The 23,189-nt window shown below is 36.7% G+C and overlaps 1 protein-coding gene across 7 annotated transcripts in view; it reads right to left on the bottom strand.

The window, feature by feature from the left end:
* The window catches only part of LOC127790290 (topless-related protein 4-like), a 58,407-nt gene that overhangs the window by 11,397 nt on the left and 23,821 nt on the right, over window positions 1-23,189 (bottom strand). For 6 of the 7 annotated variants that reach the window (XM_052319703.1, XM_052319709.1, XM_052319706.1 and 3 more), the window contains 7 exons: window positions 12,349-12,497; window positions 12,060-12,239; window positions 11,819-11,932; window positions 11,350-11,508; window positions 11,084-11,237; window positions 10,876-10,993; window positions 1,449-1,498 (listed from right to left, as the gene is read on the bottom strand). In XM_052319703.1, coding sequence (XP_052175663.1) covers window positions 1,449-1,498; window positions 10,876-10,993; window positions 11,084-11,237; window positions 11,350-11,508; window positions 11,819-11,932; window positions 12,060-12,239; window positions 12,349-12,428 — 855 coding nt within the window. In that variant the 5' untranslated portion in view covers window positions 12,429-12,497. The remainder of the gene's footprint in view (window positions 1-1,448; window positions 1,499-10,875; window positions 10,994-11,083; window positions 11,238-11,349; window positions 11,509-11,818; window positions 11,933-12,059; window positions 12,240-12,348; window positions 12,498-23,189) is intronic. The other variant, XM_052319710.1, reaches the window with a different exon arrangement.

Below are 23,189 nucleotides of genomic sequence, written 5' to 3'. Positions count from 1 at the left end.
TCCACAAGCCAAAGTTTAATCTGTAGATCAAAACAAATAAACCACAAATCCAGCCTCTCATCCAAAAAAAAGAAAAAAAAAATCATATCAAGCCTTTATCCCAATATGTGGAGTTGTAGATAAAAGCAAACGGATATTGGGAGTTGTAGATAAAAGCAAACGGTTATTGGGAGTTGTAGATAAAAGCAAACGGTGTGTAACGGATATTGGGAGTTGTAGATAAAAGCAAACGGTTATTGGGAGTTGTAGATAAAAGCAAAGCAAACGGTTATTGGGAGTTGTAGATAAAAGGGGTGTGTGTGTGTGTGTGTAACAAAAATAATGAAAACATAAACAAAAATCGGAAGGATAATGACAACAACAAATTACTAAGAGAATCATAATTCCAACAGAAACATCAGATTCCATCAGAAAAACATCCAACTTATGGTGTGTGTGTGTGTGACTTATGGTGTGTGTGTGTGTGTGTGGCAACAAAAATAATGAAAACATAAACAAAAATCGGAAGGATAATGACAACAACAAATTACTAAGAGAATCATAATTCCAACAGAAACATCAGATTCCATCAGAAAAACATCCAACTTATGGTGTGTGTGTGTGTGTGTGTGTGTGTTATGGTGTGTGTGTGTGTGACTTATGGTGTGTGTGTGTGTGTGGCAACAAAAATAATGAAAACATAAACAAAAATCGGAAGGATAATGACAACAACAAATTACTAAGAGAATCATAATTCCAACAGAAACATCAGATTCCATCAGAAAAACATCCAACTTATGGTGTGTGTGTGTGTGTGTGTGTGTGTGTGTGTACAGAAACATCAGATTCCATCAGAAAAACATCCAACTTATGGTGTGTGTGTGTGTGTGTGTGTAAGGATAATGACAACAACAAATTACTAAGAGAATCATAATTCCAACAAAAACATCAGATTCCATCAGAAAAACATCCAACTTATGGTGTGTGTGTGTGTGTGTGTGTGTGTACAGAAACATGTGTGTGTACAGAAACATCAGATTCCATCAGAAAAACATCCAACTTATGGGATGTGTGTGTGTGTGTGTGTGTGTGTGGGATACATGAAGCATAAGGGCAACAAAACATGAAGCATAAGGGCAACAAAAATAATGAAAACATAAACAAAAATCGGAAGGATAATGACAACAACAAATTACTAAGAGAATCATAATTCCAACAGAAACATCAGATTCCATCAGAAAAACATCCAACTTATGGTGTAAGTCTTGATGTGGACCTCACCAAGATCAAAAATGAAATTCAAAATTTCCAAAACACCATGTATTGAATAATTTTGAGATGAGGACAAGAATATTGACAATAGGATGTAATCTCCAAAATGACTCAAATAACATCAAAAGCGGACATGTTGCAAAATTAAAAGCTAGAGATTAAAAGAAAAGTAATAATTGAAATAGTACACACAATACCTCATCTGATGTTCCAAAAGGTCTTGATCTTGTCAGCACATTTTCAGGATCTGCAGTTTGATGGTCCATTACCGGATTGTTGTTAGTAGATGTTGTAGGACACTTTAGCATAGATGCTATAACAACATATATGTAACACCAGAAATTTGGAAAGGAAAAAAAAATTGGAAGGAAATAGGATTTCTAAAGTCATCATAGATTAGGATAATGTAATCACAGTTTCAAAGAAATTGAGATTTAGTTCAAATTCTAATTGGGGATTGAGATAAGAGAGATTGTCATAGTTGTAGAGGGATTTAGATTGGCCTGGAAGTTTGAACTGAGGATAAACTTGATTTTAGAAATTGCTGGACAAATTGGAATAAATTAGAATGAGATACACATGGAAGAGAATTTGAGAAGGATTGGCATTTATTAAAGAATTGGAAACAAACCACTTCCTTGTTAAAGAAGAATTGTTTATCCAAAATTTGCAAGCAGGCCCTTCCTTGTCAAGCAAAACCTGTGAATTATCTAATTAGGATTTGATAAGGATTATGATTAATTGGAAAACTGGAAACAAAAGGGAAAAATTGAATTCAAAACCAAAGAGGAATTGGATGAACCCTTAAGAGGCATATACAGAAATGGTTAGAGGAGGGTTTAATCATAAAACTTTGAGCTAGGAGAATTGATGAGAAGCAAAGTCACTGGATATTTGTGGATTTTCTCTACAAAGGGGTTAGGTGAGTGGTTATTTCTGCAATAGTATATGCTTTGAAACCTATTCCCATGCATGGTTGAAAAATTATTTTGATATTATATAAATTCTCAATCCTATTACTTGACATACATACATACATACATACATACATACATGAATTGTTGATTTGAAAACAAATTGAGAGGGTGGAATGGTGAAATTGTTTTGAGAAACATGAAAGGATTTTTGTGATGGTTTTGAGAAACATGTTATAAAGATTTTGTGAATGGTTATACAATGTTGTATCTTGTGCATTGGTAGACTCCAGGAACTATGCGTACGGGCTAGATTCGAGAAGATTACTGGCACCATGTATAAATGTTGGGACTCCAGGAGCTAGGGGTACCGGCTAGTTATTGATTAGAACCAAGAAGAGAACTGAATTTAGGCTTTATTTCCATGAAAATTTATGATTGAGATGATTACTTATTTACACTATGGAAATTTGACAGATACATTGTGTGATGCTACATGAATTTAATCTTTTATTGATGCATGTTCATGCGTGGGGAATGCTGGTGAAACTTTGAAACTAAATTTTGTTTAATTATATATATGAAATCCTTTATTTTTGGATATTGATGTATTTTTGGATATATATGGAGCTAGACATGGACTCAAATTGAGGGATTATCAATGAACTCAGTTTTGGATAGTTTAATTTTGAGTTATTTTTATAATAAATTGGATGAATCTTCAGGTTTCGTGAATTTTAAGTTTTAGTTTAAGGTTCATGACTAGTTACACAACTAGTAAAGGGGGCCTGTGATAATATAGGTACAAAAGAATCAAAAGACCTGGATGGAAGGGGGAAAGGAATCCTTCCAACTCAAGGTGCCGAGAAAGGACATTAATCAAATTGTTTTATTGAAATGATCATAGTGAAGCTTGTAGCTAGAGGATGAACAATTAACATGGCTACAAGAAATGTAATTATCGTGCACATTACCCACAATCTATCCAAGTCACTTTTCAAAAAAATAAATAAATAAATAACCCCTATAGTCGTAGATACACATGAGCTCTCATTTCAAATGAAAGCAATGAAAGAAATAGATTGAATAAGATGCAATCATATATCTAAGCATATTATGATTGATAAATATAGACCAAAATAAACAAAAAACTGAGTAGGGAAAGAGTAATAGTAAAGAACAAAAAGGAAGTTAGGACTCACTCTCTTTCCAACATTATTTATGTGGTGTCATGTATATGCATCCTATTTGACTTACCTTAGTGTACCAGTATGTCTGTGATCTACCATGTCTCATAGATTGACCTGGGTTTCAAAGCCAAGGTACATCCTTGGTTTGTGATGACATGAAAAGTCTTTACTTCATTGAGTAGGACCTGCTCAATCTCCTCCATTGAAGTGCCCCCTTTATCTATTGGTTACTAATTTCTGTTTCCAACCAAGCTTACTCATAATTGATAAGAGTAATTTAATTCCAAGGATGATTCCAAAACATCAATTTATATCACATATACAACCAAGTACAACGGCATTTAAGTTGGAAAAAAACATTCTACCAAAAGTACATACATAATGGCTTGCATATTTCCTCTAATCCTCTAACCCCTGGTTGACTGATCTCCCATCCGTAGCATGGTCTGGAATGTTAAAATGCAATGCATGATGATAGAATTTGAAGTAAGGCATGTCATGGAAATGCAATCACACATTCATGATATCATCTGCACTTTTCATGATGGCGGCCCTTAATCATAACATTCTCCCATTCACCCATCTGCTCCCTCTCCTGTGTTCAAGCCCTCCCATTATCCTTGGGCATCATTCACACGACCTAAGAGCTCCACCGTTGGCCAAACATTAACAACAATCGTTACAAAACATTTATGGCTTGAACCTTCATTAACTATACATGCTTAATTCATACCCACATTATGCACACATATCATGAACACAACATGTTTAGGCATTAGGCTGCCATAAAATCATTTCATGCAAAATACCAACATAGAATAACCATAGGCATGCACTTATCTCAAGTTAAGCCCTAGTTTCTTCAAGATTCCTTTAGCTTTCTAGCCTGCCTTTCTTATTTCTCAGCTCCTTCCTCCCTTCCAGGAGAACTTTCTTACTTTAACTTTCTCACTCTAGCACTCTTTCTTATGGAGATCTTCTCACTCTCATTTCAGTTGTCTCTTGAAATGAAGGTGGTCTTGACTATATATAGGCCATGGAAGAATCCTACTTCTCTGCTGAAGAAGCTGAGTGCATGACAACCCCAGTGGCTTCCCCTTGGCTCTTGTTTGGTGGCATTTTCCTGCAAAGACAGCCAGCTATCTGCTTAAACTGAAGCAGGTGTTGCCCTTTTGTCTTTCTTGTCTCACCATCCATGCAAGCCTTTCTTGTAGGAAGACACCTCACCTGTATGCTTCAGCAATTCAGCCACCTCACCATGTTTCCAAAATCTTCTGCAGATTCCCTATAGCTGGAACTTCACTAATTCTTGCTTAATTAACCATAATCCCCTTAATTAAGTCCTTAATCGAACTTCCTCAATTCTTAACAAAAATTACTAATTTCCATATCATTGGAATCCTCTTTTATGCCTAATAACATATTAAAAATGCAGATATTATCTCTTAATTTAGTTCCCAAAAACTGATTTTAAATTCAACTGCTTACCTGAGGTTTTCCATCTGCTTGGCTGCCACCTTACATATTTTGTTTCAGCAACTGTCTAATAATAGCTCCTCACCTTTTGAAGTGTTAAGTTGGAACCCTCTTCCTATGTTTATTAATAAATTTATGGGTGTCACAATTTACGCATCTAATGAGCAAATAAATTGATGCATGAGATAAGATATAATTCTGATTTAGATGAAGTAAGGGAGATGAGATATAATTGTCTACCATTTTAATCTTGACTTGATTATGAATAAAAATGAGATTTTATTAGCAAAAAGATATGTACTACCTAGAATCCTAAACTAGCTCATAGTCAAAAACCAAGTTTGGAGATTTGATTTGAATGTCATAATTCAAACATACTCCAAATGATGAAATGATTTCTCTTAACCATTGCAGTAATTAACTCTACGCTGCATGGATATAATAAGGGTAATTTGTTGCAACCATTAGTGATAAAAATATATGGTGTTATTTGATTGATGGGCTGCTGGGCCGTGTGTGCTGATTGTGATGGAGCTGCTCGTTATCTGCTGCTAGTTTATCTTTATGATTTATCTTGCTGTTGTATTTTATCTTCTTAGTTAGTTTTTTTATTAAATTTGTTTGTATTTAAGTTTGTTGTAACCTAGTCCTACAAAGTAGGAATATAATCTCTAAAATCTAGGATAATTCTTAGGATCCATTGTGTATATATTTTTGGATATCATTCGAGATTGATTAAGTAAAAATCAACCAGCAAGAGGTTCTTTTCTACAATTAGAATAGTTCATTGTGTGTGGGGACCATAATGAACTAGATGGAGAGCAGGAACATGTTACTTCTGTAAGTCTTAATGTAGATTTTAAAACTATCTGAGCCCAACAAAATTCTAAACCTTAAATGGGTAAAGCACTAGCCATTTTATCTCTAACTGACTAGAAGTGAGACTTCTGTAATGGATAGTACTTCAATATCTTGAGTACTCATGACTGGAAGGTTAGGAAGTACTAATTTCAAAAGCCATTCTCTTAATATAATGTTGGGAAAAAGGAACCAGCATTCCTTATATTTTATTGATGTCAATAATAATAGAATTTATACAAGAAGGTTCCTAAGAATTCTCCTATATTTTAGGACTAAATTACATTCCTACTTTATAGGACTAGGTTACCTATCTTCTATCTAGGACTAGATTACATCAATTTAAATATAATAAGAAGATAAAACACAAAAATAGATACAAAAGATAAAAGAATAAAAACAACTTATCTCTGTATTGATCTCAGCCATAGCTTCTTATCTATCATGTGATCTTGAAGCCTCCTTGCTATTTATCCATTATTCTCGGATACTTTAACACTCCCCCTCAAGCTGGTAAGTGGATGTCTTTCATTCCTAGCTTGCTTACTAGTTCCTCAAATTTCCTAATAGGCAATCCTTTAGTGAGAAGATTTGTCACCTGTTGATTAGTTGAAACATAGGAGATTTGCAGTAGCCTGGATTCCAGTTTTTCTTTAATGAAATGCTTGTCAATTTCAATGTGCTTGGTTCGGTCATGTTGTACTGGATTATGAGCAATATTGATTGCTGATTGATTGTCGGATAGAAGCTCAAGAGGATATTGTACTTGAATCTTCAAATCTTTTAGGATAATTTTCAGCCACAAGAGTTCACACACACCAAGAGCCATAGCTCTGAATTCAGCCTCAGCACTTGACCGTGCTACTACTCCTTGTTTCTTACTCCTCCAAGATACCAAATTTCCTCTTAGAAACATGTAGTACCCAGTTGTGGAACATCTATCAACTAAAGAGCCTCCATAATCAACATTCGTGTACCCTTAAACTTTTAGAATAGCTCCCGATGCAAAAAGAATGCCTTTGCCCGATGTAGCTTTTAAATAATGAAGAATTTTCCTTACTGCTTGCATGTGTTCCTCATTAGGGCTATGCATGAATTGACTTACTAGGCTTACTCCAAACGCTATGTCCGGCCTAGTATGTGAGAGATATATTAGCTTTCCTACCAACCTTTGGAACTGCCCTTTATCCATTGCTTCCCCAGAGTAATTTTCTCATAGCTTGATGTTTGGATCTACTAGAACCTGAGCTCCCTTTTCTCCTAGCAATCCAGTCTCAGTCAATGAGTCAAGAGTATACTTACGCTAAGATAGGTAGATTCCCTTTTGAGAATAGGCCACCTCAATGCCTAAGAAATACTTTAACCTTCCAAGGTCTTTAATCTCAAATTCCTTAGCAAGATTTTGTTTTAGGCCTTCTTGCTCAGCTTCATCATTTCCGATCACAACAATGTCATCAACATAAACTAATAGAGGAGTTACCTTATCTTTTGTGTGTTTAATGAAGAGGGTGTGGTCCCCTCGGCTTTGTTGGTATCCCATATTATGCATTGCTGTAGAAAATCGCCCAAACCATGCCCGTGGAGACTGTTTAAGTCCATATAATGCCTTTTTCAATCTACACACTTGCCCTTCTTCCTCTAAATCCCCATGCAAGAATGCATTTTTAACATCTAGTTATTGTAGTTTCCATCCCAAATTTGCTGCTAATGATATGAGAACTCGAACTGTTGTCATCTTTGCTACTGGGGAAAAAGTCTCAATGAACAAAACATACACATCCAAAAACTTTAAGAGGCAAGGGAGAATGCAGTTTCATGTCTGGGAAGAACTTGGTTAGGCTTTGGAAAGGGCTTTGATTGTTAAGAATCTTGGATGGGACCCTATTAATGACATAAGTAGCTGTCAAGACTACCTCCCCCTATAGATATTTAGGAATATTATGATAATGAAGAAGGGTTTGAATGACATTAAGAAGATGCCTCATCTTCCTCTCAGCCACTCCATTTGTTATGGAGTGTCAATGCATGAAGATTCATGGACAATTCCTTCGTTTTGAAAGAAGAGATGTAAGTGAGCATTGAAATAATCCCTTGCATTATCTGTTCTAAATTTTTGAATTTGAGTTCCAAATTGTGTGTGAATCATTTTGCAAAAATAGGGGAGAACAGTCCCAATACTAGCCTTATCCTTTAATAAGAAAACCCAACACATTCTAATGCAATCATCTATGAATGAGATGAACCACTTGGCCCCCGACTGATTTGAAATTCTTGAAGGACCCCAAACATCTAAATGGATCAAAGCAAAAGGTCTAGATGATAGTTTATTGCTAATTGAATAAGAGGTTCTATGATGTTTGGCCATAACACACACATCACACTGAAAAATACTAGGATCAAGAGTTTTAAACAAAGTAGGAAACATTTCCCTCACTAAACTAAAAGGAGGATGACCTAGGCGAAGATGATGAAGCCAAATGGCAGCTTGGTCAGAGGTTATTTTCTAGGTTGAGTAGGCTGCCTGCAGTTGATCTTTAGGCTTAGTGCTCCTCCCTTGTAAGATACACAGCCCATGGTGCTCTTTAGCCACACCAATCGTCCTCCCCATGTCCATGTCCTGAAATTTACACACATATGGAGAGAAAACAACATTGCAATTGAGGTCTTGAGTGAGTTGTTTTATGGAGATAAGGCTGAGGGTTAAATCTGGTACATTAAGTACCGGATTTATTGACAAATTTGGACCAAAGCTAACTTTACCTTTTCCTTTAATGGGAATTGTGGTCCCATTGGCAATAGTGATTTGTTTGGATGATGTAAAAGGCTCATAAGTATCAAAAAACTGAAAATTGGGTGTCATATGGTTAGTAGCCCCAGAATCCAAGATCCATGTGTTATTCCTACCAATTTTGGAGGCTAAAAAAGGAGTAAAACATATTTCTTTACCTTGTTGAGCCATAGAGCAGGATGCTCCTCCATCTTGAATGGTCTTTAGGAACTCATTTAGCTTATTAATCTCCTCTTTATTGAGTTGGTTGAAATCCATTCTAGCACCAGTACCAGTTCCAACACTCGGCCTTTCTTCCTTTTCTGCTTCTCCCTCTTGTTCTTTGTTTGAAATGTAGCTTTGAGGGTAATTTTGTGGAGGACCTTGATTCCTTATATTCTTGAATCCACCAAGTCGGTTGAGGACTACTTCCTTCCCATGCAGCTTGAAGCAGGTCTCCTTAGTGTGCCTCAGCTTATTACAGAAGGTGCACCACTGCCCTTCTCGTTTGAACTTGTTCCGATTTGTTGACTGTTTCCATGGTTCGTTGCTGGAAAGGAGTGCTAATCCTTCCATATTGGATCCACCAAGCATGGCTCCTCTCCTATTTTCTTCACTTCTAACAATAGCAAACACCTCATTTAGGCTAGGTAATTTATCCTTACCGAGAATTTGAACCCGTACCTAATCAAACTCGGGATTTAGGCCTGCTAGGAACTCTACTATGTGGTCTCTTTCAAGGATCTGATTAAGGGTAGCAGCATCCGCTTGGCACACCATCTTTATAGCTTGGTATTGATCAAGCTCTAACCATAGGCCTAGCATCAGATTATAGTACTTTGTGACTGTTAATTGGCCTTGCTTTGAACCATTGATCTTTGTTCTGACATCAAAGATTACGAATGCATCCTTAGCCTTTGAGTAAGTCTGATAAATAGTCTCCCAAACTTCTAGGGCAATACTAAGGAACATAAAGTTCTTGCTGATATCTGGTTGTATTGTGCTCCATAGCCACGACATGATGCGGGAGTCTTCCACATCCCATGTACTGAAGCCTGGGTTAGTTTTTGGTGCAGGGTTCCCAGTTAGGTGAGTGCTCTTTCCTCGACCCTTAAGAAGGGTTTTGATCAACTGCGACCATTGAAGAAAATTCCTACCATTTAGCCGATAGGATTGGTGAACACTTGGTAGTTTGCCGGCAGGAGAAGGTTGATCCACTGGAACTGTTTCTCTAGTGATGATAGTTGGTGAAGAAGACGAATTTGCTGATGTTTTTGACATGGTTATGAAGGAAGAACAGAAGGATGAATGGTTTAAACGGCTAGAACCCAAAAAACGGGTGTTATGAAGGCACGAGCAATGAAGGCACGAAGAAACAAGGATTGTGCAATGAAGGCACTGGTTACTAGAAGAAAAGGCTTGGATCGGCAAACTCTGATACCATGTTGGGAAAAAGGAACCGATATTCCTTATATTTTATTGATGTCAATAATAGAATTTATACAAGAAAGTTCCTACGAATTCTCCTATATTTTAGAACTAGATTACATTCCTACTTTATAGGACTAGATTACCTACCTTCTATCTAGGACTAGATTACATCAATTTAAATACAATAAGAAGATAAAACACAAAAATAGATACAAAAGATAAAAGAATAAAAACAAGCTATCTCTATCTTGATCTCGGCCATAGCTTCTTATCTATCATGCGATCTTGAAGCCTCCTTGCTGTTTATCCATTATTCTCGGATACTTTAACATATAATGAAGGCATCTTCTTGATACAAGCAATTAAGTTATCATATCCTATTCTACGATACAAGTGTTTCAGTAAAGCATTCACTAAATTACATTTCGACATTAATTCGTTGTTTGTAAAAAAGAATTCTTGAAATTTTTTTCTAATCAATCATTCAAATGTGGACCCAAGTAGTTGAGGTTTGGGTATAAATAAAAATGGGTTGACTATTTAATGCATGAATATTACTGATATTTACCTAGCAAAAAAAAAAAAAAATTATTTTGTTGGTAAAGATTAATGTAAAAGGGCCTAATAATAGTTCACAAGTGCAATTAGTATCATTTAGTAATGTTGATTGATGTTGCAAATCTCTTATTCATCAAGGAATTACTGTGCTAATAAGAAGAATTACATGCAGATTGAATTAGGAAATCCTAGAGAGCAAGGCACTTAAATTGCATTAGCTCATGTTAGTCCAAACACCATACTGATTTGGAATTGGACTCAAATGTATACAAGTAATAGAGGGACTGGCATGTGTAGGAAATGATGCCATTATTGTTTTGGCTTTCTCTTAAACATGTTGAAGGAATATAGCCTAGGTCTAACCTAACCTGTCAAACACCGGCAGTAGATGAAAAGGTAAACAAGAAAAATAAAATAACCATCACATTACCTGCATTATTTAGAGTAGATGTGCCCACAGGCCCTGCAGAAACATCCTGGTGCAGGAAAGAAGCATTGGCCATCCATCCTCCAAGATATGCTGTAAGAGCTGATGTTCCCTGAAATTTCTGGGAAAAAAAATTAACATCACATATGATGTCGAAGTCCAAAATACAGAAACATTGAATCATAATTATTTCTTTATCTTATTGACTTACACCATGAGCACCTAGTGGTGCGAAACTGGCTATTTCAGGCATGGAATTCATTAGAGGAGAAACAGTTGGTTCTGGACAGGAATGATCCATGAAAAGGGTTTTTATGTCCGGGTTGGGCTTGGGATGCTTGCAAAGTTCATGCTGCCAATTTAAGCTGAAATCCCGAAGTTAAGAGTAACAACAACAGAAATTTTACTCAGCAACAAAAATTCAAAATCCATAGTGGAGAACAAAACGGAAAATACGTAAACATCTCTTTGACAAACCTTTGATTGATCAAAGTTCTTAGCCTTGAGTTATTGAGTCTGGGGAACTGAAGCTTATCATGAAGCAGGGGATTGGCCTCAATTAATTTTGTCACTTCAGTGAGCATTGCAGCCCTAGCTGACTTGGCATCTCCATATGCAGAGAGTTGCCTGTTCTCCCTGAAACCAAGAATTTTTTGAAATATAGAAAAATGAAAGCGAGAGCATGGTAATAGAAGACAGTGCATCTCAGATCACTATTGAAATTTTAGCTCCCTGGTAAGACTAGTTTGAAATAAAAGGGCTGATCTTAATTTCCTTCAACCAACAAAATGAAGTAAATTAGACCTGTCCACTTTCTAATCCCTCTGACCCCTGTCTTGAAAGCTATAACATGTTATGACTACTACATTTCCAAACTTGATACCTATTACTTCACCAGAGCATTGATCAGACAACTTAGTAATAGTGTATATAGGATTCAGTGTACCTAAAATTTCCCAAAGCCAGAAGTAGAGTCATGTCCTTAAACAGGTCTTCATTGAAAGTGGAGAAAGGCTTCAAGTCCTTCAAAAGAATCTCCGCAGCCTTAGCAAGATCATGCCTGCCAGAAAGAAATAACAAAGACATCATATGCAAGCTATTAGTATCACTAGACTAGAAGACTTAAGAGCAAGTCAACATCAAACATACACACGTGTGTATTCAAATCACATGAAACCAGTACTTACCTATCCAAAGTTTCAAGGTATTTCTGCTTGCTAATCTCGAAGAAAATTTTCATGGAGTACCTATTATCATTCATCTTCGTGAATGCTGATAAGTATTTCTCCACCTCGTCCCAGTCACCGTTATTCACAGAGTCCTCGAAGTACTTCACATTGAAGAAAATCCCTGACTCTTTCTCCAAACTTTGTTGACAAAAAATCAGAAACCAACCAGAAAAAAAACCCCAAAACACAGTTAGAAGGAATCAATGCCGATAGAAATCAAGGAAACAAGAATTTAGAAATCCCTCACTTGTGAGCCGTCTCCTTGTAGTTTTCCTCATCTAAGAACTGAAGTATCAAAAAAATCAGTTCTTGGCTAAGAGAAGACATCTCTATGTCCAATTGAGGCCACACCAGCAATCAAAACCTCACAGATCAACCAAATTGAGTAATCAACCACTTCAAAGCACAATTGAACCAGGTTAGGATTTTGGAAACCGATCAACCAAGAAATCGACAGAAATTCAACAAAAACAAGCATCTATTTACATATATACTGACACGCATCCATAAAAATTGAAGCGAACAAGTAAGAGTTTCAAAGGAAGAGAACCTTTCAATGTGAGCACTGTTTTGATTGAGGCGCAGAGAGAGAGCAAAGAGAGATAAATAAGGATCAAAGGGGATGAAGATTTGCAGAAGATGTGAACAATGAGGGAAGCGGTGGGGCTGGTTCTTGTTGAGTGAAAATGGTTAGGAAGTAAAGGGCAAAATGCCAAATACAGAGTGGAAACGCTTTGAAAGCAAATTTATTATAATCCCACGCGCCATTAAGAGAGTCAACAACAACCAACTTGCTAAGTTTTGGGTCCCTTTTCTCTCAATTTTAAAAAAGGACAATGATATGGCTGCCCTGTTCACGCGCCATTAAGAGCGTCAACAATAACCAACTTGTTATGTTTTGGGTCCCTTTTCTCTCAATTTTTGAAAAGGACAATGATATTGCTGCCGAACAGGGCAGCCAAAATTGGGAAGCAAATGGTCAAAATTACCAAAGTACCCATGCATTGATTTTAACAATCATTGCAATAAATATCCAAATCAATCCATGGGGTATTGGTAATTTTGCTTGCTTGATTCCCCATTTCCAGTTCAGCAGCAATATCATTATTCTCTTAAAAATATTTTTTGACTTTAAACTAAAAATTATATTTGACAACTTATATGTGATTTGTGAAATTTTTATAAAGAATAAGGCAACTATAAATTAAGAAGAAAATCATAAAATATCACAATAAGGTAAAAGTGACTCCTATTTTCAAAGTGAGATATTTAAGATAAAATTAAGATGATTTGCCTATGTGAGAAAAAGATCAACAAAGGCTCGTGTTAAGAGAATGGATTAAATATAACAAGTATATCTAAAAGAGATAAAGGAAGACGGGAAAAACTTGGTGGAAGATATTTAAATATTACTACTATCCCATTTGTGCAATGCACGAATGGTATTTAAAGACATGTTTGATACAAACCAAAAAGATTAGGATAAATTACACTATATACCCCTAAAGTTCAGCAAAAAGACAATGAGACCCCTAATATTTGAGAAATGATAGTGACCTCCCTGACTTTACAACTCTAGCTACACTCCCCTTGAAAATGTGACGGTCTTTTCGTCATATTAAAATTTTAACATTTTCAGGGGTATCTCTAGAATCACTATCATAATCAAATAACAGTTGTAGACTATGAGATAAAATTTCAAAACCATAGATAGAATTAATGCAGGATATGATATAAAATTTCAAGACCATAACAATGTAAGCAATTAGAAAGGTAGATGTGTAAGACTTATTTCTAGAATCTTACTACCAATTTAAGAAATTAATTTGCTAGACCACCTCTAATCTTAGGCAGCACATGATTTGATACCAAATCCTAATAAGAATTACCAACATAATCAAGCCACAATAGACAGAATTAGTGCAATATCTCTTTGAAATCCAACTAAGCCAAACTGAATATTTTTGCCCAAAATAAAACAATGGCATTCTCCCAACAATAATTATAACGGCTAATACCATCTGAAAGAATTATGTAGGGGAAATTAATTCTTTCACCCATATGCAATTTCATTAACTTGGGAAACTTATATACAAACAATTCCTAAAAAATCTCCTACAATATCTCCTACTTTACAACAATAGATAACACTAAATATCAACTTATCTAATTTACAATTCTGGATCAATATGACTTGGATTTCCTTAGCTAAATCTGAGATTACTCTATCCTTTTCCTTCTCCATCTAGGAGATTAACTTGTTGTTATCCTTTCATACATATGCATCATCTTCTTTATCCTTTTTATCTTTCAACACTCCCCCTCAAGCTAGTGAATAGATGTCCATCATTCTCGGCTTGCCTCTAATCACTTCAAATCCCTGTTTTTGCATTGTTTTGGTCAAGATGTCCGGTTCTTGATCTTCAATAGGAACATGAGTCAAGCTTATGTCTCCTTTTTTCTATCTCTTCTTTGACAAAATGCCTGTCAATCCTAACATATTTCATCCGGTCATGTTGAACCGAATTATTTACTATGCTTATAGCTGACTTGCTGTCACTATAAAGTATTTTAGGTGAGGATATAGGCATAGACAAATCTTGCATCAATCTTTCTACCCAAATTACCTCACAAATGCACTATGTAATGGCTCGGTATTCAGCCTTTGCACTACTACGTGAGACAACTTGTTGTTTCTTGCTTCTCCATGTGAATAAATTCCCCCACATCTTTGTGCAATACCCTGATGTGGATTTGTTGTCCTCAATGGATCCAGCCCAATTTGCATCTGCATAGCTCTTTATTCCTCTTTCTTTGTTTTTTCTGAATAGTAATACTTAGAAATTAGACACAGAAAATTTCTTGATTCATACCAATGAATGTGTACAACATCCTCCTTTAAGGAGAGGATTATTAGCAAAAGAGGAAGGAGATAATTGACAACATCCTACAATTTTTATCTTTCTATATTTACATAAAACACTGATCCTAGAATATTCTAGGATCAAGGTTAGATCAGCATAATTCCAGCACTCCCCATCAAGCTAGTTTGTAGATGTCTTCTATAGCTAACTTTTCAATAAGTTTATCAAACTGCTTCTTGTGTAGACCCTTAATTAGAACATCAGCAATTTGTTCGATTGTTGGAAGGTATGGCATGCATATTATTCCAACATCGGTCTTCTCCTTGATGAAATATTTGTCCACCTCTATATGTTCTGTACAGTCATGCAATACTAGATTATGAGCTATAGAAATGGCAACCTTGTTGTCATAATAGACTTTTATAGGTGCTGTTGGAAATCCGAGATAACAAGCTAACTTATGATAAAGATAGCTTATGGAAGAGACTCGGCCACATGGAGCTAGCTGAAGATAAGGATAGAGAAGATTGAAGAGATTGAAGTCCCAAGAGATTAAGGAAGAGCTCCTAGATAATAGGAGAAATTATAGGAGCTAATATTATAAGAGATAATATGCAAAATAATAAAGATAATGTACTCTAGTTAGCCTATCTTTAAATAGTTGTATATCTGTACAATAATTCAGTTTAGTTAGGACTCTATCTCTTGTACAATAGGGTTAGCAACATAGAGTAAATCTATATAAATAGGCAATCTCGCATGAATACAAATTAATTGAGTTTGGTTGTTTTCTTCCAACTCGGTTCTTCTAGAAGCTGCAGGGTTGGTTAGGGTTTGTTCATGGTATCAGAGCTTGATTGATCCAAGCCTGAAACTTCCGCAATCATGAGTGACTTGAATAAGGAGAGTGCAGTCCACACAACCGCCGAGTCTTCCAACCCACGAACAGCTATCCTTCCAGGCGCTTTCTTATCCACCGAGAGCCACACCTTGCAAATTACACAGCACCGGTTAAATGGCAGGAACTTCCGAGAGTGGTTCCAATCGGTTACTTTGGTAATCAAGGGCAAAGGTAAGTATGGACATCTATCAAGAGAAGTTACTGCACCATCCAAAGATGTTGCCGACTATCAAAGATGGGAGGCTGAGGACTCCATCATCATGGCGTGGCTAATCAATTCCATGGAGCAAAAGATTGGCTGAACCTACCTCTTCTACAAGACTGCAAAGGAAGTGTGGGATGCAGTCCAAGAAATATATTCGGATCTCGAAAACACAGCTCAGTGTTTTGAGATTAGATCGGCTATTCGAAACACTAAATAAGGTAATTCTAGTGTGACCGAATACTATAATACATTGCTTGAACTATGGCAGGAGATGGATCTATTTTATGATCCAAATTGGGAGTGCAAAGCAGATAGCTTGAAATACAGCAAAATGTTGGAAAAAGAAAGGGTTTTTGACTTTCTTCACGGCCTCAATTCAGACCTTGATGAAGTTCGTGGTCGTTTTCTTGGCACAAAACCCCTTCCTTCACTCCGAGAGGTCTTTGCGGAAGTAAGAAGAGAAGAAAGCAAAAAAAGGGTAATGCTCACAGCCACTGATTCTCATACAAGCTCAGCCCTCGCAGCAACAAAAAGGGAAGATTCTTCTAAGAGCCCAGCAACAACAAAAAGGGAAGAATTTTCAAGGGATAAACCATGGTGTGAGCATTGCAACAAGCCTTTTAACACCAAAGATACTTGCTGGAAGCTACATGGGAAACCAGCAAATTGGAAGCCAAGGGGTAAGAGAGAAAAAGAGAGGTCAGCCTACACAACTTCAGTTGCAACAACACATCCACTCGAGAAAGGTCTGCAGCTGAACCTATCTACTGAACAAGTGTTGTTCCTGCAAAGATTATTGCAGGATACTCACCTTGGGAAAGAAACCGACAATACAGCCACTACGACTACAACATTCCCCGTCCAAAGAGGTAATCTAATATACTCCCTAACCTCTAGAAGACCTAGTAGAAAGTGCTGGATTATAGATACGGGTGCCTCTAACCATATGACAGGATCAGCTGAAATTTTTTAGCAATTTCGGTCTCATTGGCAGCCAAGGGGCAAGGAGTTAACAGTGTTATTAGCTGATGGTAACACCTCAGTTGTTATGGGGGAAGGAGATATAAGTATTGGTGGTTTAAAACTGAAAACAGTTTTATATGTTCCAAATTTGAAATGCAACCTGTTATCTGTTAGCAAGCTTACTCAAGATATGGACTGCATTGTAACCTTTCTACCCTCTCATTGTATTTTTCAGGACCAGTCCTCGGAGAAGATGATTGGCAGTGCTGAGGAAAAGGATGGGCTCTATTGGCTTTCAGAAAATAAGGCTTCCCTTGATCAGTCCACTCATAGTCTCTTTCTTTCGGTTACTTCTAATTCTGATATCTTGTTATGGCATAGAAGGCTTGGCCACCCCAGTTTTTCATATTTGAAACGTTTGTACCCCGATTTATGTTTCAATAAAGAGAGTTTAGTTCTTCAATGTGATAAATGCATCTTTGCCAAGCAAACACACAGCACTTATCAATCTCATCCATATACTCCTTCTAAACCATTTTACCTAATTCATAGTGATATTTGGGGCCCAGCAAGAATTTCAAACTTGACTAGTGCCCGATGGTTTGTCACTTTCATCGACGATCATACAAGGGTGTGCTTGGTGTATCTTATGAAAGAAAAATCTGAAGTCAATACCATTTTTCAAAGTTTCCATAAACTGATTCAAAATATGTTTCAATCCTCCATTTGCATTCTTCGATCTGATAATGGCCGGAAATATTTCTCTCACCCCTTCACCCAATACCTTACCACTCATGGGATTTTTCATCAAAACACTTGCCCCTATACTCCTCAACAAAATAGGGTAGCTGAAAGGAAAAATCGCCATTTACTTGAAGTGGCTAGATCTCTAATGTTTACTAGTTCTACTCCAAATAGGTATTGGGGAGAGGCAGTCCTCACAACCTCTTATTTGATCAATAGGCTGCCATCCAAGGTCCTAAACTACCAAACCCCCTTGAATCATCTAGTATCCTTCTACCCTCATGTCCGTATCATAAACTCTCTTCCACCCAAAGTCTTTGGTTGCACTGTGTATGTCTATCAAAACACTCCTCGCCATCACAAACTTGACCCAAAAGCCCTTAAATGCATATTCATTGGTTATTCCCCTACCCAAAAAAGCTACAAATGTTATTGTCCCCTATCACAAAAATCCTTTGTTTCTTATGATGTGACATTTGTTGAGAATGAGATCTACTATTCCAGTGACTTGGTACAAAGAGAGGAAACTCATTGGGATCCCACAATCTCACATCTCTTCCCTCATTTGTATTAGAATCCTAACCTTGATGCCACTCATCACCCAAAATCTATTCCTATTGAATCAGCCAATATTGAATCTTCCAGTATGCCTACCCATCAACAAGCTGAGTCAATGGTGACTGATTCATGAGGGGAAGTCAGACTAGAAAAGTCCATAGAAGAAAAAGGCATAAAAGTTTATATAAGAAGACCAAAAAATCCCGATCCTCAACTCGGCCAATCATTAGAACTAAAGGAAGGTCCAACAATTGAGGGGAATGCCACAAGTCATAATGATCTAGATATTCCCATTGCTATCCGGAAAGGGGTAAGGTCATGTGTAAAGTACCACATCTCAAACTACATGTCATACTCCAAATTATCCTCACAATTCAAGGCATTCACCACGACTGTTGATGAGGTGACGGTACCTCGAAATATTTATGAGGCCTTGAAAAACCCAAAGTAGAAGGAAGCTATTAAAGAAGAAATGAAAGCCCTAGTTGAAAATCATACATGGGATTTGGTTGAAATTCCCAAAGATAAGAAGGTTGTAGGCTGCAAATGGGTGTTCACTATCAAATACAAATCAGATGGAAGCATAGACAGGTATAAGGCGAGGTAAGGCAAGGTTAGTGGCCCAAGGATACTCTCAAACCTATAGGATAGACTATGAAGAAACATTTGCCCCTGTAGCTAAATTAAATTCCATAAGAGTATTACTATCTATTGCTGTAAATCTTGATTGGGAATTGTTTCAGCTTGATATAAAAAATGCTTTTCTCAATGGGGAATTAGAAGAAGAGGTATACATGAGGATTCCACCTGGGTTTGAAGAAGGGAAAGTTGGCAAGGTATGTAAGTTACAAAAATCTCTCTATGGACTAAAGCAATCTCCAAGGGCATGGTTCAAGAAATTCAGCACTACACTCACTGGGTTTGGGTATACTCAAGGAGAAGCAGATCATACTCTCTTTACTAAGTGTTCAAATGGAAAGAGGTGCATCCTCATTGTATATGTAGATGATATCATCATTACAAGTGACAACACTCAGGAAATTGCAGCACTCAAACGGAGGTTAAAGGAGGAATTTGAAGTTAAAGATCTTGAAACTATGAAATATTTCTTGGGAATGGAAGTGGCCAGAAGCAAGGAAGGTATCCTGATTTGACAAAGAAAGTACACCTTGGATCTCCTTAAGGATACAGGTATGCTGGGTTGCAAACCAAGGTACACACCTCTAAAAAGAAATTGGAAGTATTTTGTAAAAGATGATGATCCTACAGTTGATAAAGAAAGGTATCAAAGGCTAGTAGGAAGACTAATTTATCTCTCTCTCACTCGTCCTAATATTGCCTATGCAGTGAGCATCATGAGCCAGTTTATGCACTCACCAACTCAAAACATTTAGATGCAACGTATCATATTTTGAGATACCTGAAGGGGACACCAGGAAAAGGGTTACTGTTCAAGAAGGGCAATGAATGAGGGGCTGAATGCTTTGCTAATACAGATTGGGTAGGATCTGTTATTGGTAGCAGATCAACCTCAAGTTTTTGTACCAAGCTATGGGGAAATCTGGTAACATGGAGGAGTAAGAAACAGACAGTGGTGGCAAGAAGCAGCACAGAGGCAGAGTTTAGGGCAATTGCCCAGGGTATTTGTGAGCTTATATGGCTGGTGAGACTAATGGAAGACATGAGAATGCCCCTAAAATTTCCAGCATACCTTTACAGTGATAGCAAATCAGCCATAAGTATCATCAATAATCCTATACAGCATGACAGGATGAAATATGTTCGGATCGATAGGAGCTTCATACAGAAGGAAATTGAAGAGAGAGGAATTAAATTAATCTACATTCCTACAAAAACTCAAAAAGCAAATATCCTTACAAAGGCAATGTTAAGACCAAGGTTTGAGATACTGATTAGCAAGCTGGGAATGAGAGATATCCATTCACCAGCTTGAGGGAGGGTGTTGGAAATCCGAGATAACAAGCTAACTTATGATAAAGATAACCTATGGAAGAGACTCGACCACATGGAGCTAGCTAAAGATAAGGATAAAGAAGATTGAAGAGATTGAAGTCCCAAGAGATTAAGGAAGAGATCCTAGATAATAGGAGAAATTATAGGAGCTAATATTATAAGAGATAATATGCAAAATAATAAAGATAATGTACTCTAGTTAGCCTATCTTTAAATAGTTGTATGTTTGTACAATAATTCAGTTTAGTTAGGACTCTATCTCTTGTATAATAGGGTTAGCAACATAGAGTAAATCTATATAAATAGGCAATCTCGCATGAATACAAATTAATTGAGTTTGGTTGTTTTCTTCCAACTCGGTTCTTCTAGAAGCTGCAAGATTGGTTAGGGTTTGTTCAGGTACTAAGTGAGAAAACTTCAACTCTTCAAGTATTCGTTTGATTCACATTCCCTCACAAATTCCATGGGCAACATCTAAACTTTGTTTCTGCACTACTTCTAGCCACCACATTTTGTTTTTTGTTTCGCCAGGTGACTAGATTTCTCCCAACAAAAGAACAGTAACTTGAAGTAGATCTCCTATCATCAATACTTCATGCCCAATCTGTATCAGTGTAGATCTCAACTTGCAGGTGACCATGTTTCTTAAACATTAACCCCTTATCAGGTGTCCCTTTTAAATATCTTAGAATTCTGTAGACCACCTCGAAATGCTCTGGCCCTAATGAGTGCATAAATTGACTTGCCATACTAACTACAAAAGCAATATCAAGCCGCGTATGAGACAAGTAGATTAATCTGCCCACAAGTCTCTGATATTGTTCCCTTTTCTTCACTTCTTTAGCTTTAGCAACCTATAGTTTCACATTAGGTTGGGAGTCTCTGACACCCTGCAACCGAGTAAACCTGTTTCTCCAAGAAGATCAAGTACATATTTTCTCTTATTAACAAAAATACCTTCTTTGGATCTTGCAAACTCCATTCCAAGAAAGTATTTTAGAATTCTCAGGTCCTTAATTTGGAACTCCTTCGCAAGTTTCTTCTTGAGGGCTACTAACTCTGTCTCATCATCACTAGTTAAAATAATGTCGAAAACATAAACAATCAAAATTGCAACTTTACCATCTTTTGAGTGTTTATAAAATATAGTGTGATCTGCCTGACTCTGAAGGAAGCCATAATTGGTAACTGCCTTTCCAAAGCGTTCAAACCATGCTCTCGGTGACTGTTTGAGACCGTACAGGGATTTCTTCAGTCTACATACTTTGTCACTCTCAAATTTCTTTTCGAATCCCGGAGGCAAACTCATGAAGACCTCATCTTCAAGATCACCATTAAGAAACGCATTTTTGACATCAAGCTAGTGTAGAGGCCAATCTGAATTTATTGTAAGAGACAACATAACTCTGATAGAATTTATTTTAACAACAAGAGCAACCGTCTCCTGATAGTCAATCCCATAAGTCTGGGTGAAGCATTTAGCCACCAGTCTGGCTTTTATCTATCAACGCTCCCATTAACCTTACACTTTATTGTAAACACCCACTTACACCCTACTATTTTCTTACCTTTGGGCAAGTAGACTATCTCCCAAGTGCCTCTTCACCTTAGAGCATTCATCTCCTCTGTGACTGCTAATTTCTAATTTGAATCATTCAAAGCTTCTTGTATATTCCTTAGAACAAACAAGTGTGAAATCCTAGATGTGAAAGCTTTATGATTTTTTGATAGTCTGTGATAAGAGAGATATTTAGCAATAGGATGTTTAGTGCAACTTCTGACACATTTCCTAATTGCTATAGGAACATCAAGATCAGGAATAGTAGTAGAACAATTGTTAATAGTTGAAGAATCAATTGGGGAAATACTGGGTACAGTTGAAGGAAGCAAACTAGACGTTGAAGTGGGATTTCTTGAACTTATAGTGCCATTGCTCGGATTTTCAGACTGGTTTTGTGCAAAGTTGACATTTAGGTCTTTGTTCCTTTGATGAAATCTCTTCCCAGTATAAACCTGAAGCTCAGAATTCAGATCGTGATTATCAGTTTGTAGTACTTCTCCCCCTGCACAAGAAACCCCTTCACTTGGCACCAAAGAACCAAAATCTCCTAAGTGACCATTATCAAAAACATGTGGTTCTTGAGTAAGACAGATTGCATTTGAAAGTGGGACAGAAACATCCCAAAAATTATCGTCAACTTCATGTGTCTCCCCCTGAAGAGAATTTTGGGTAAAATATGGTTGTTTTTCAAAAAACGAAACATCCATACTGATATGGATTTTTTTTTTTTTTGTGAGAATCATAACACTTATAGCCTTTTTTATGTGAGGCATAACCCAAAAAAATACATTTGATAGCCCTAGGGTCAAGTTTGGAACGAAATTGATTAGGGATATGAACATACACAGTACATCCAAAAACTTTGATAGGAAAATCCAAATGTAACCGTGTGTTGGGAAAAACTTCTTTCAGGCACTCAAGAGGTGTTTTGTACTTTAACACTTTAGTGGGCATCCTGTTTATCAAATAAGATGCCGTTAAAATAGCTTCACCCCATAAATATTTTGGAATATGTATAGAAAACAGTACGGCACGTGTGACTTCAAGTAAATGCCTATTTTTACATTCAACAATGCCATTCTATTGAGGAGTATTCCGACAAGTAGATGTATGGTGAATACCTTTTGCTTTCAAAAAATCCCCCAAGTGCTCATTAAAATACTCGGTGTTATTATCAGAGTGTAAAATACCAATTTTGTTTTGAAATTGATTTTCAACCATAGTGTAAATTTTTTTGAATAAGTATTCCACTTCAAATTTTTTGTGCATCAAATAAATCCAACACAGACGTATATGATCATCAATAAAGGTAACATAC

The sequence above is a fragment of the Diospyros lotus genome, chromosome 14, assembly GCF_014633365.1.
Source record: "Diospyros lotus cultivar Yz01 chromosome 14, ASM1463336v1, whole genome shotgun sequence".
NCBI lineage: Eukaryota > Viridiplantae > Streptophyta > Magnoliopsida > Ericales > Ebenaceae > Diospyros > Diospyros lotus.
Note: the sequence above shows the minus strand (reverse complement) of the source record. Positions and strands in the feature narration are given on the sequence as shown.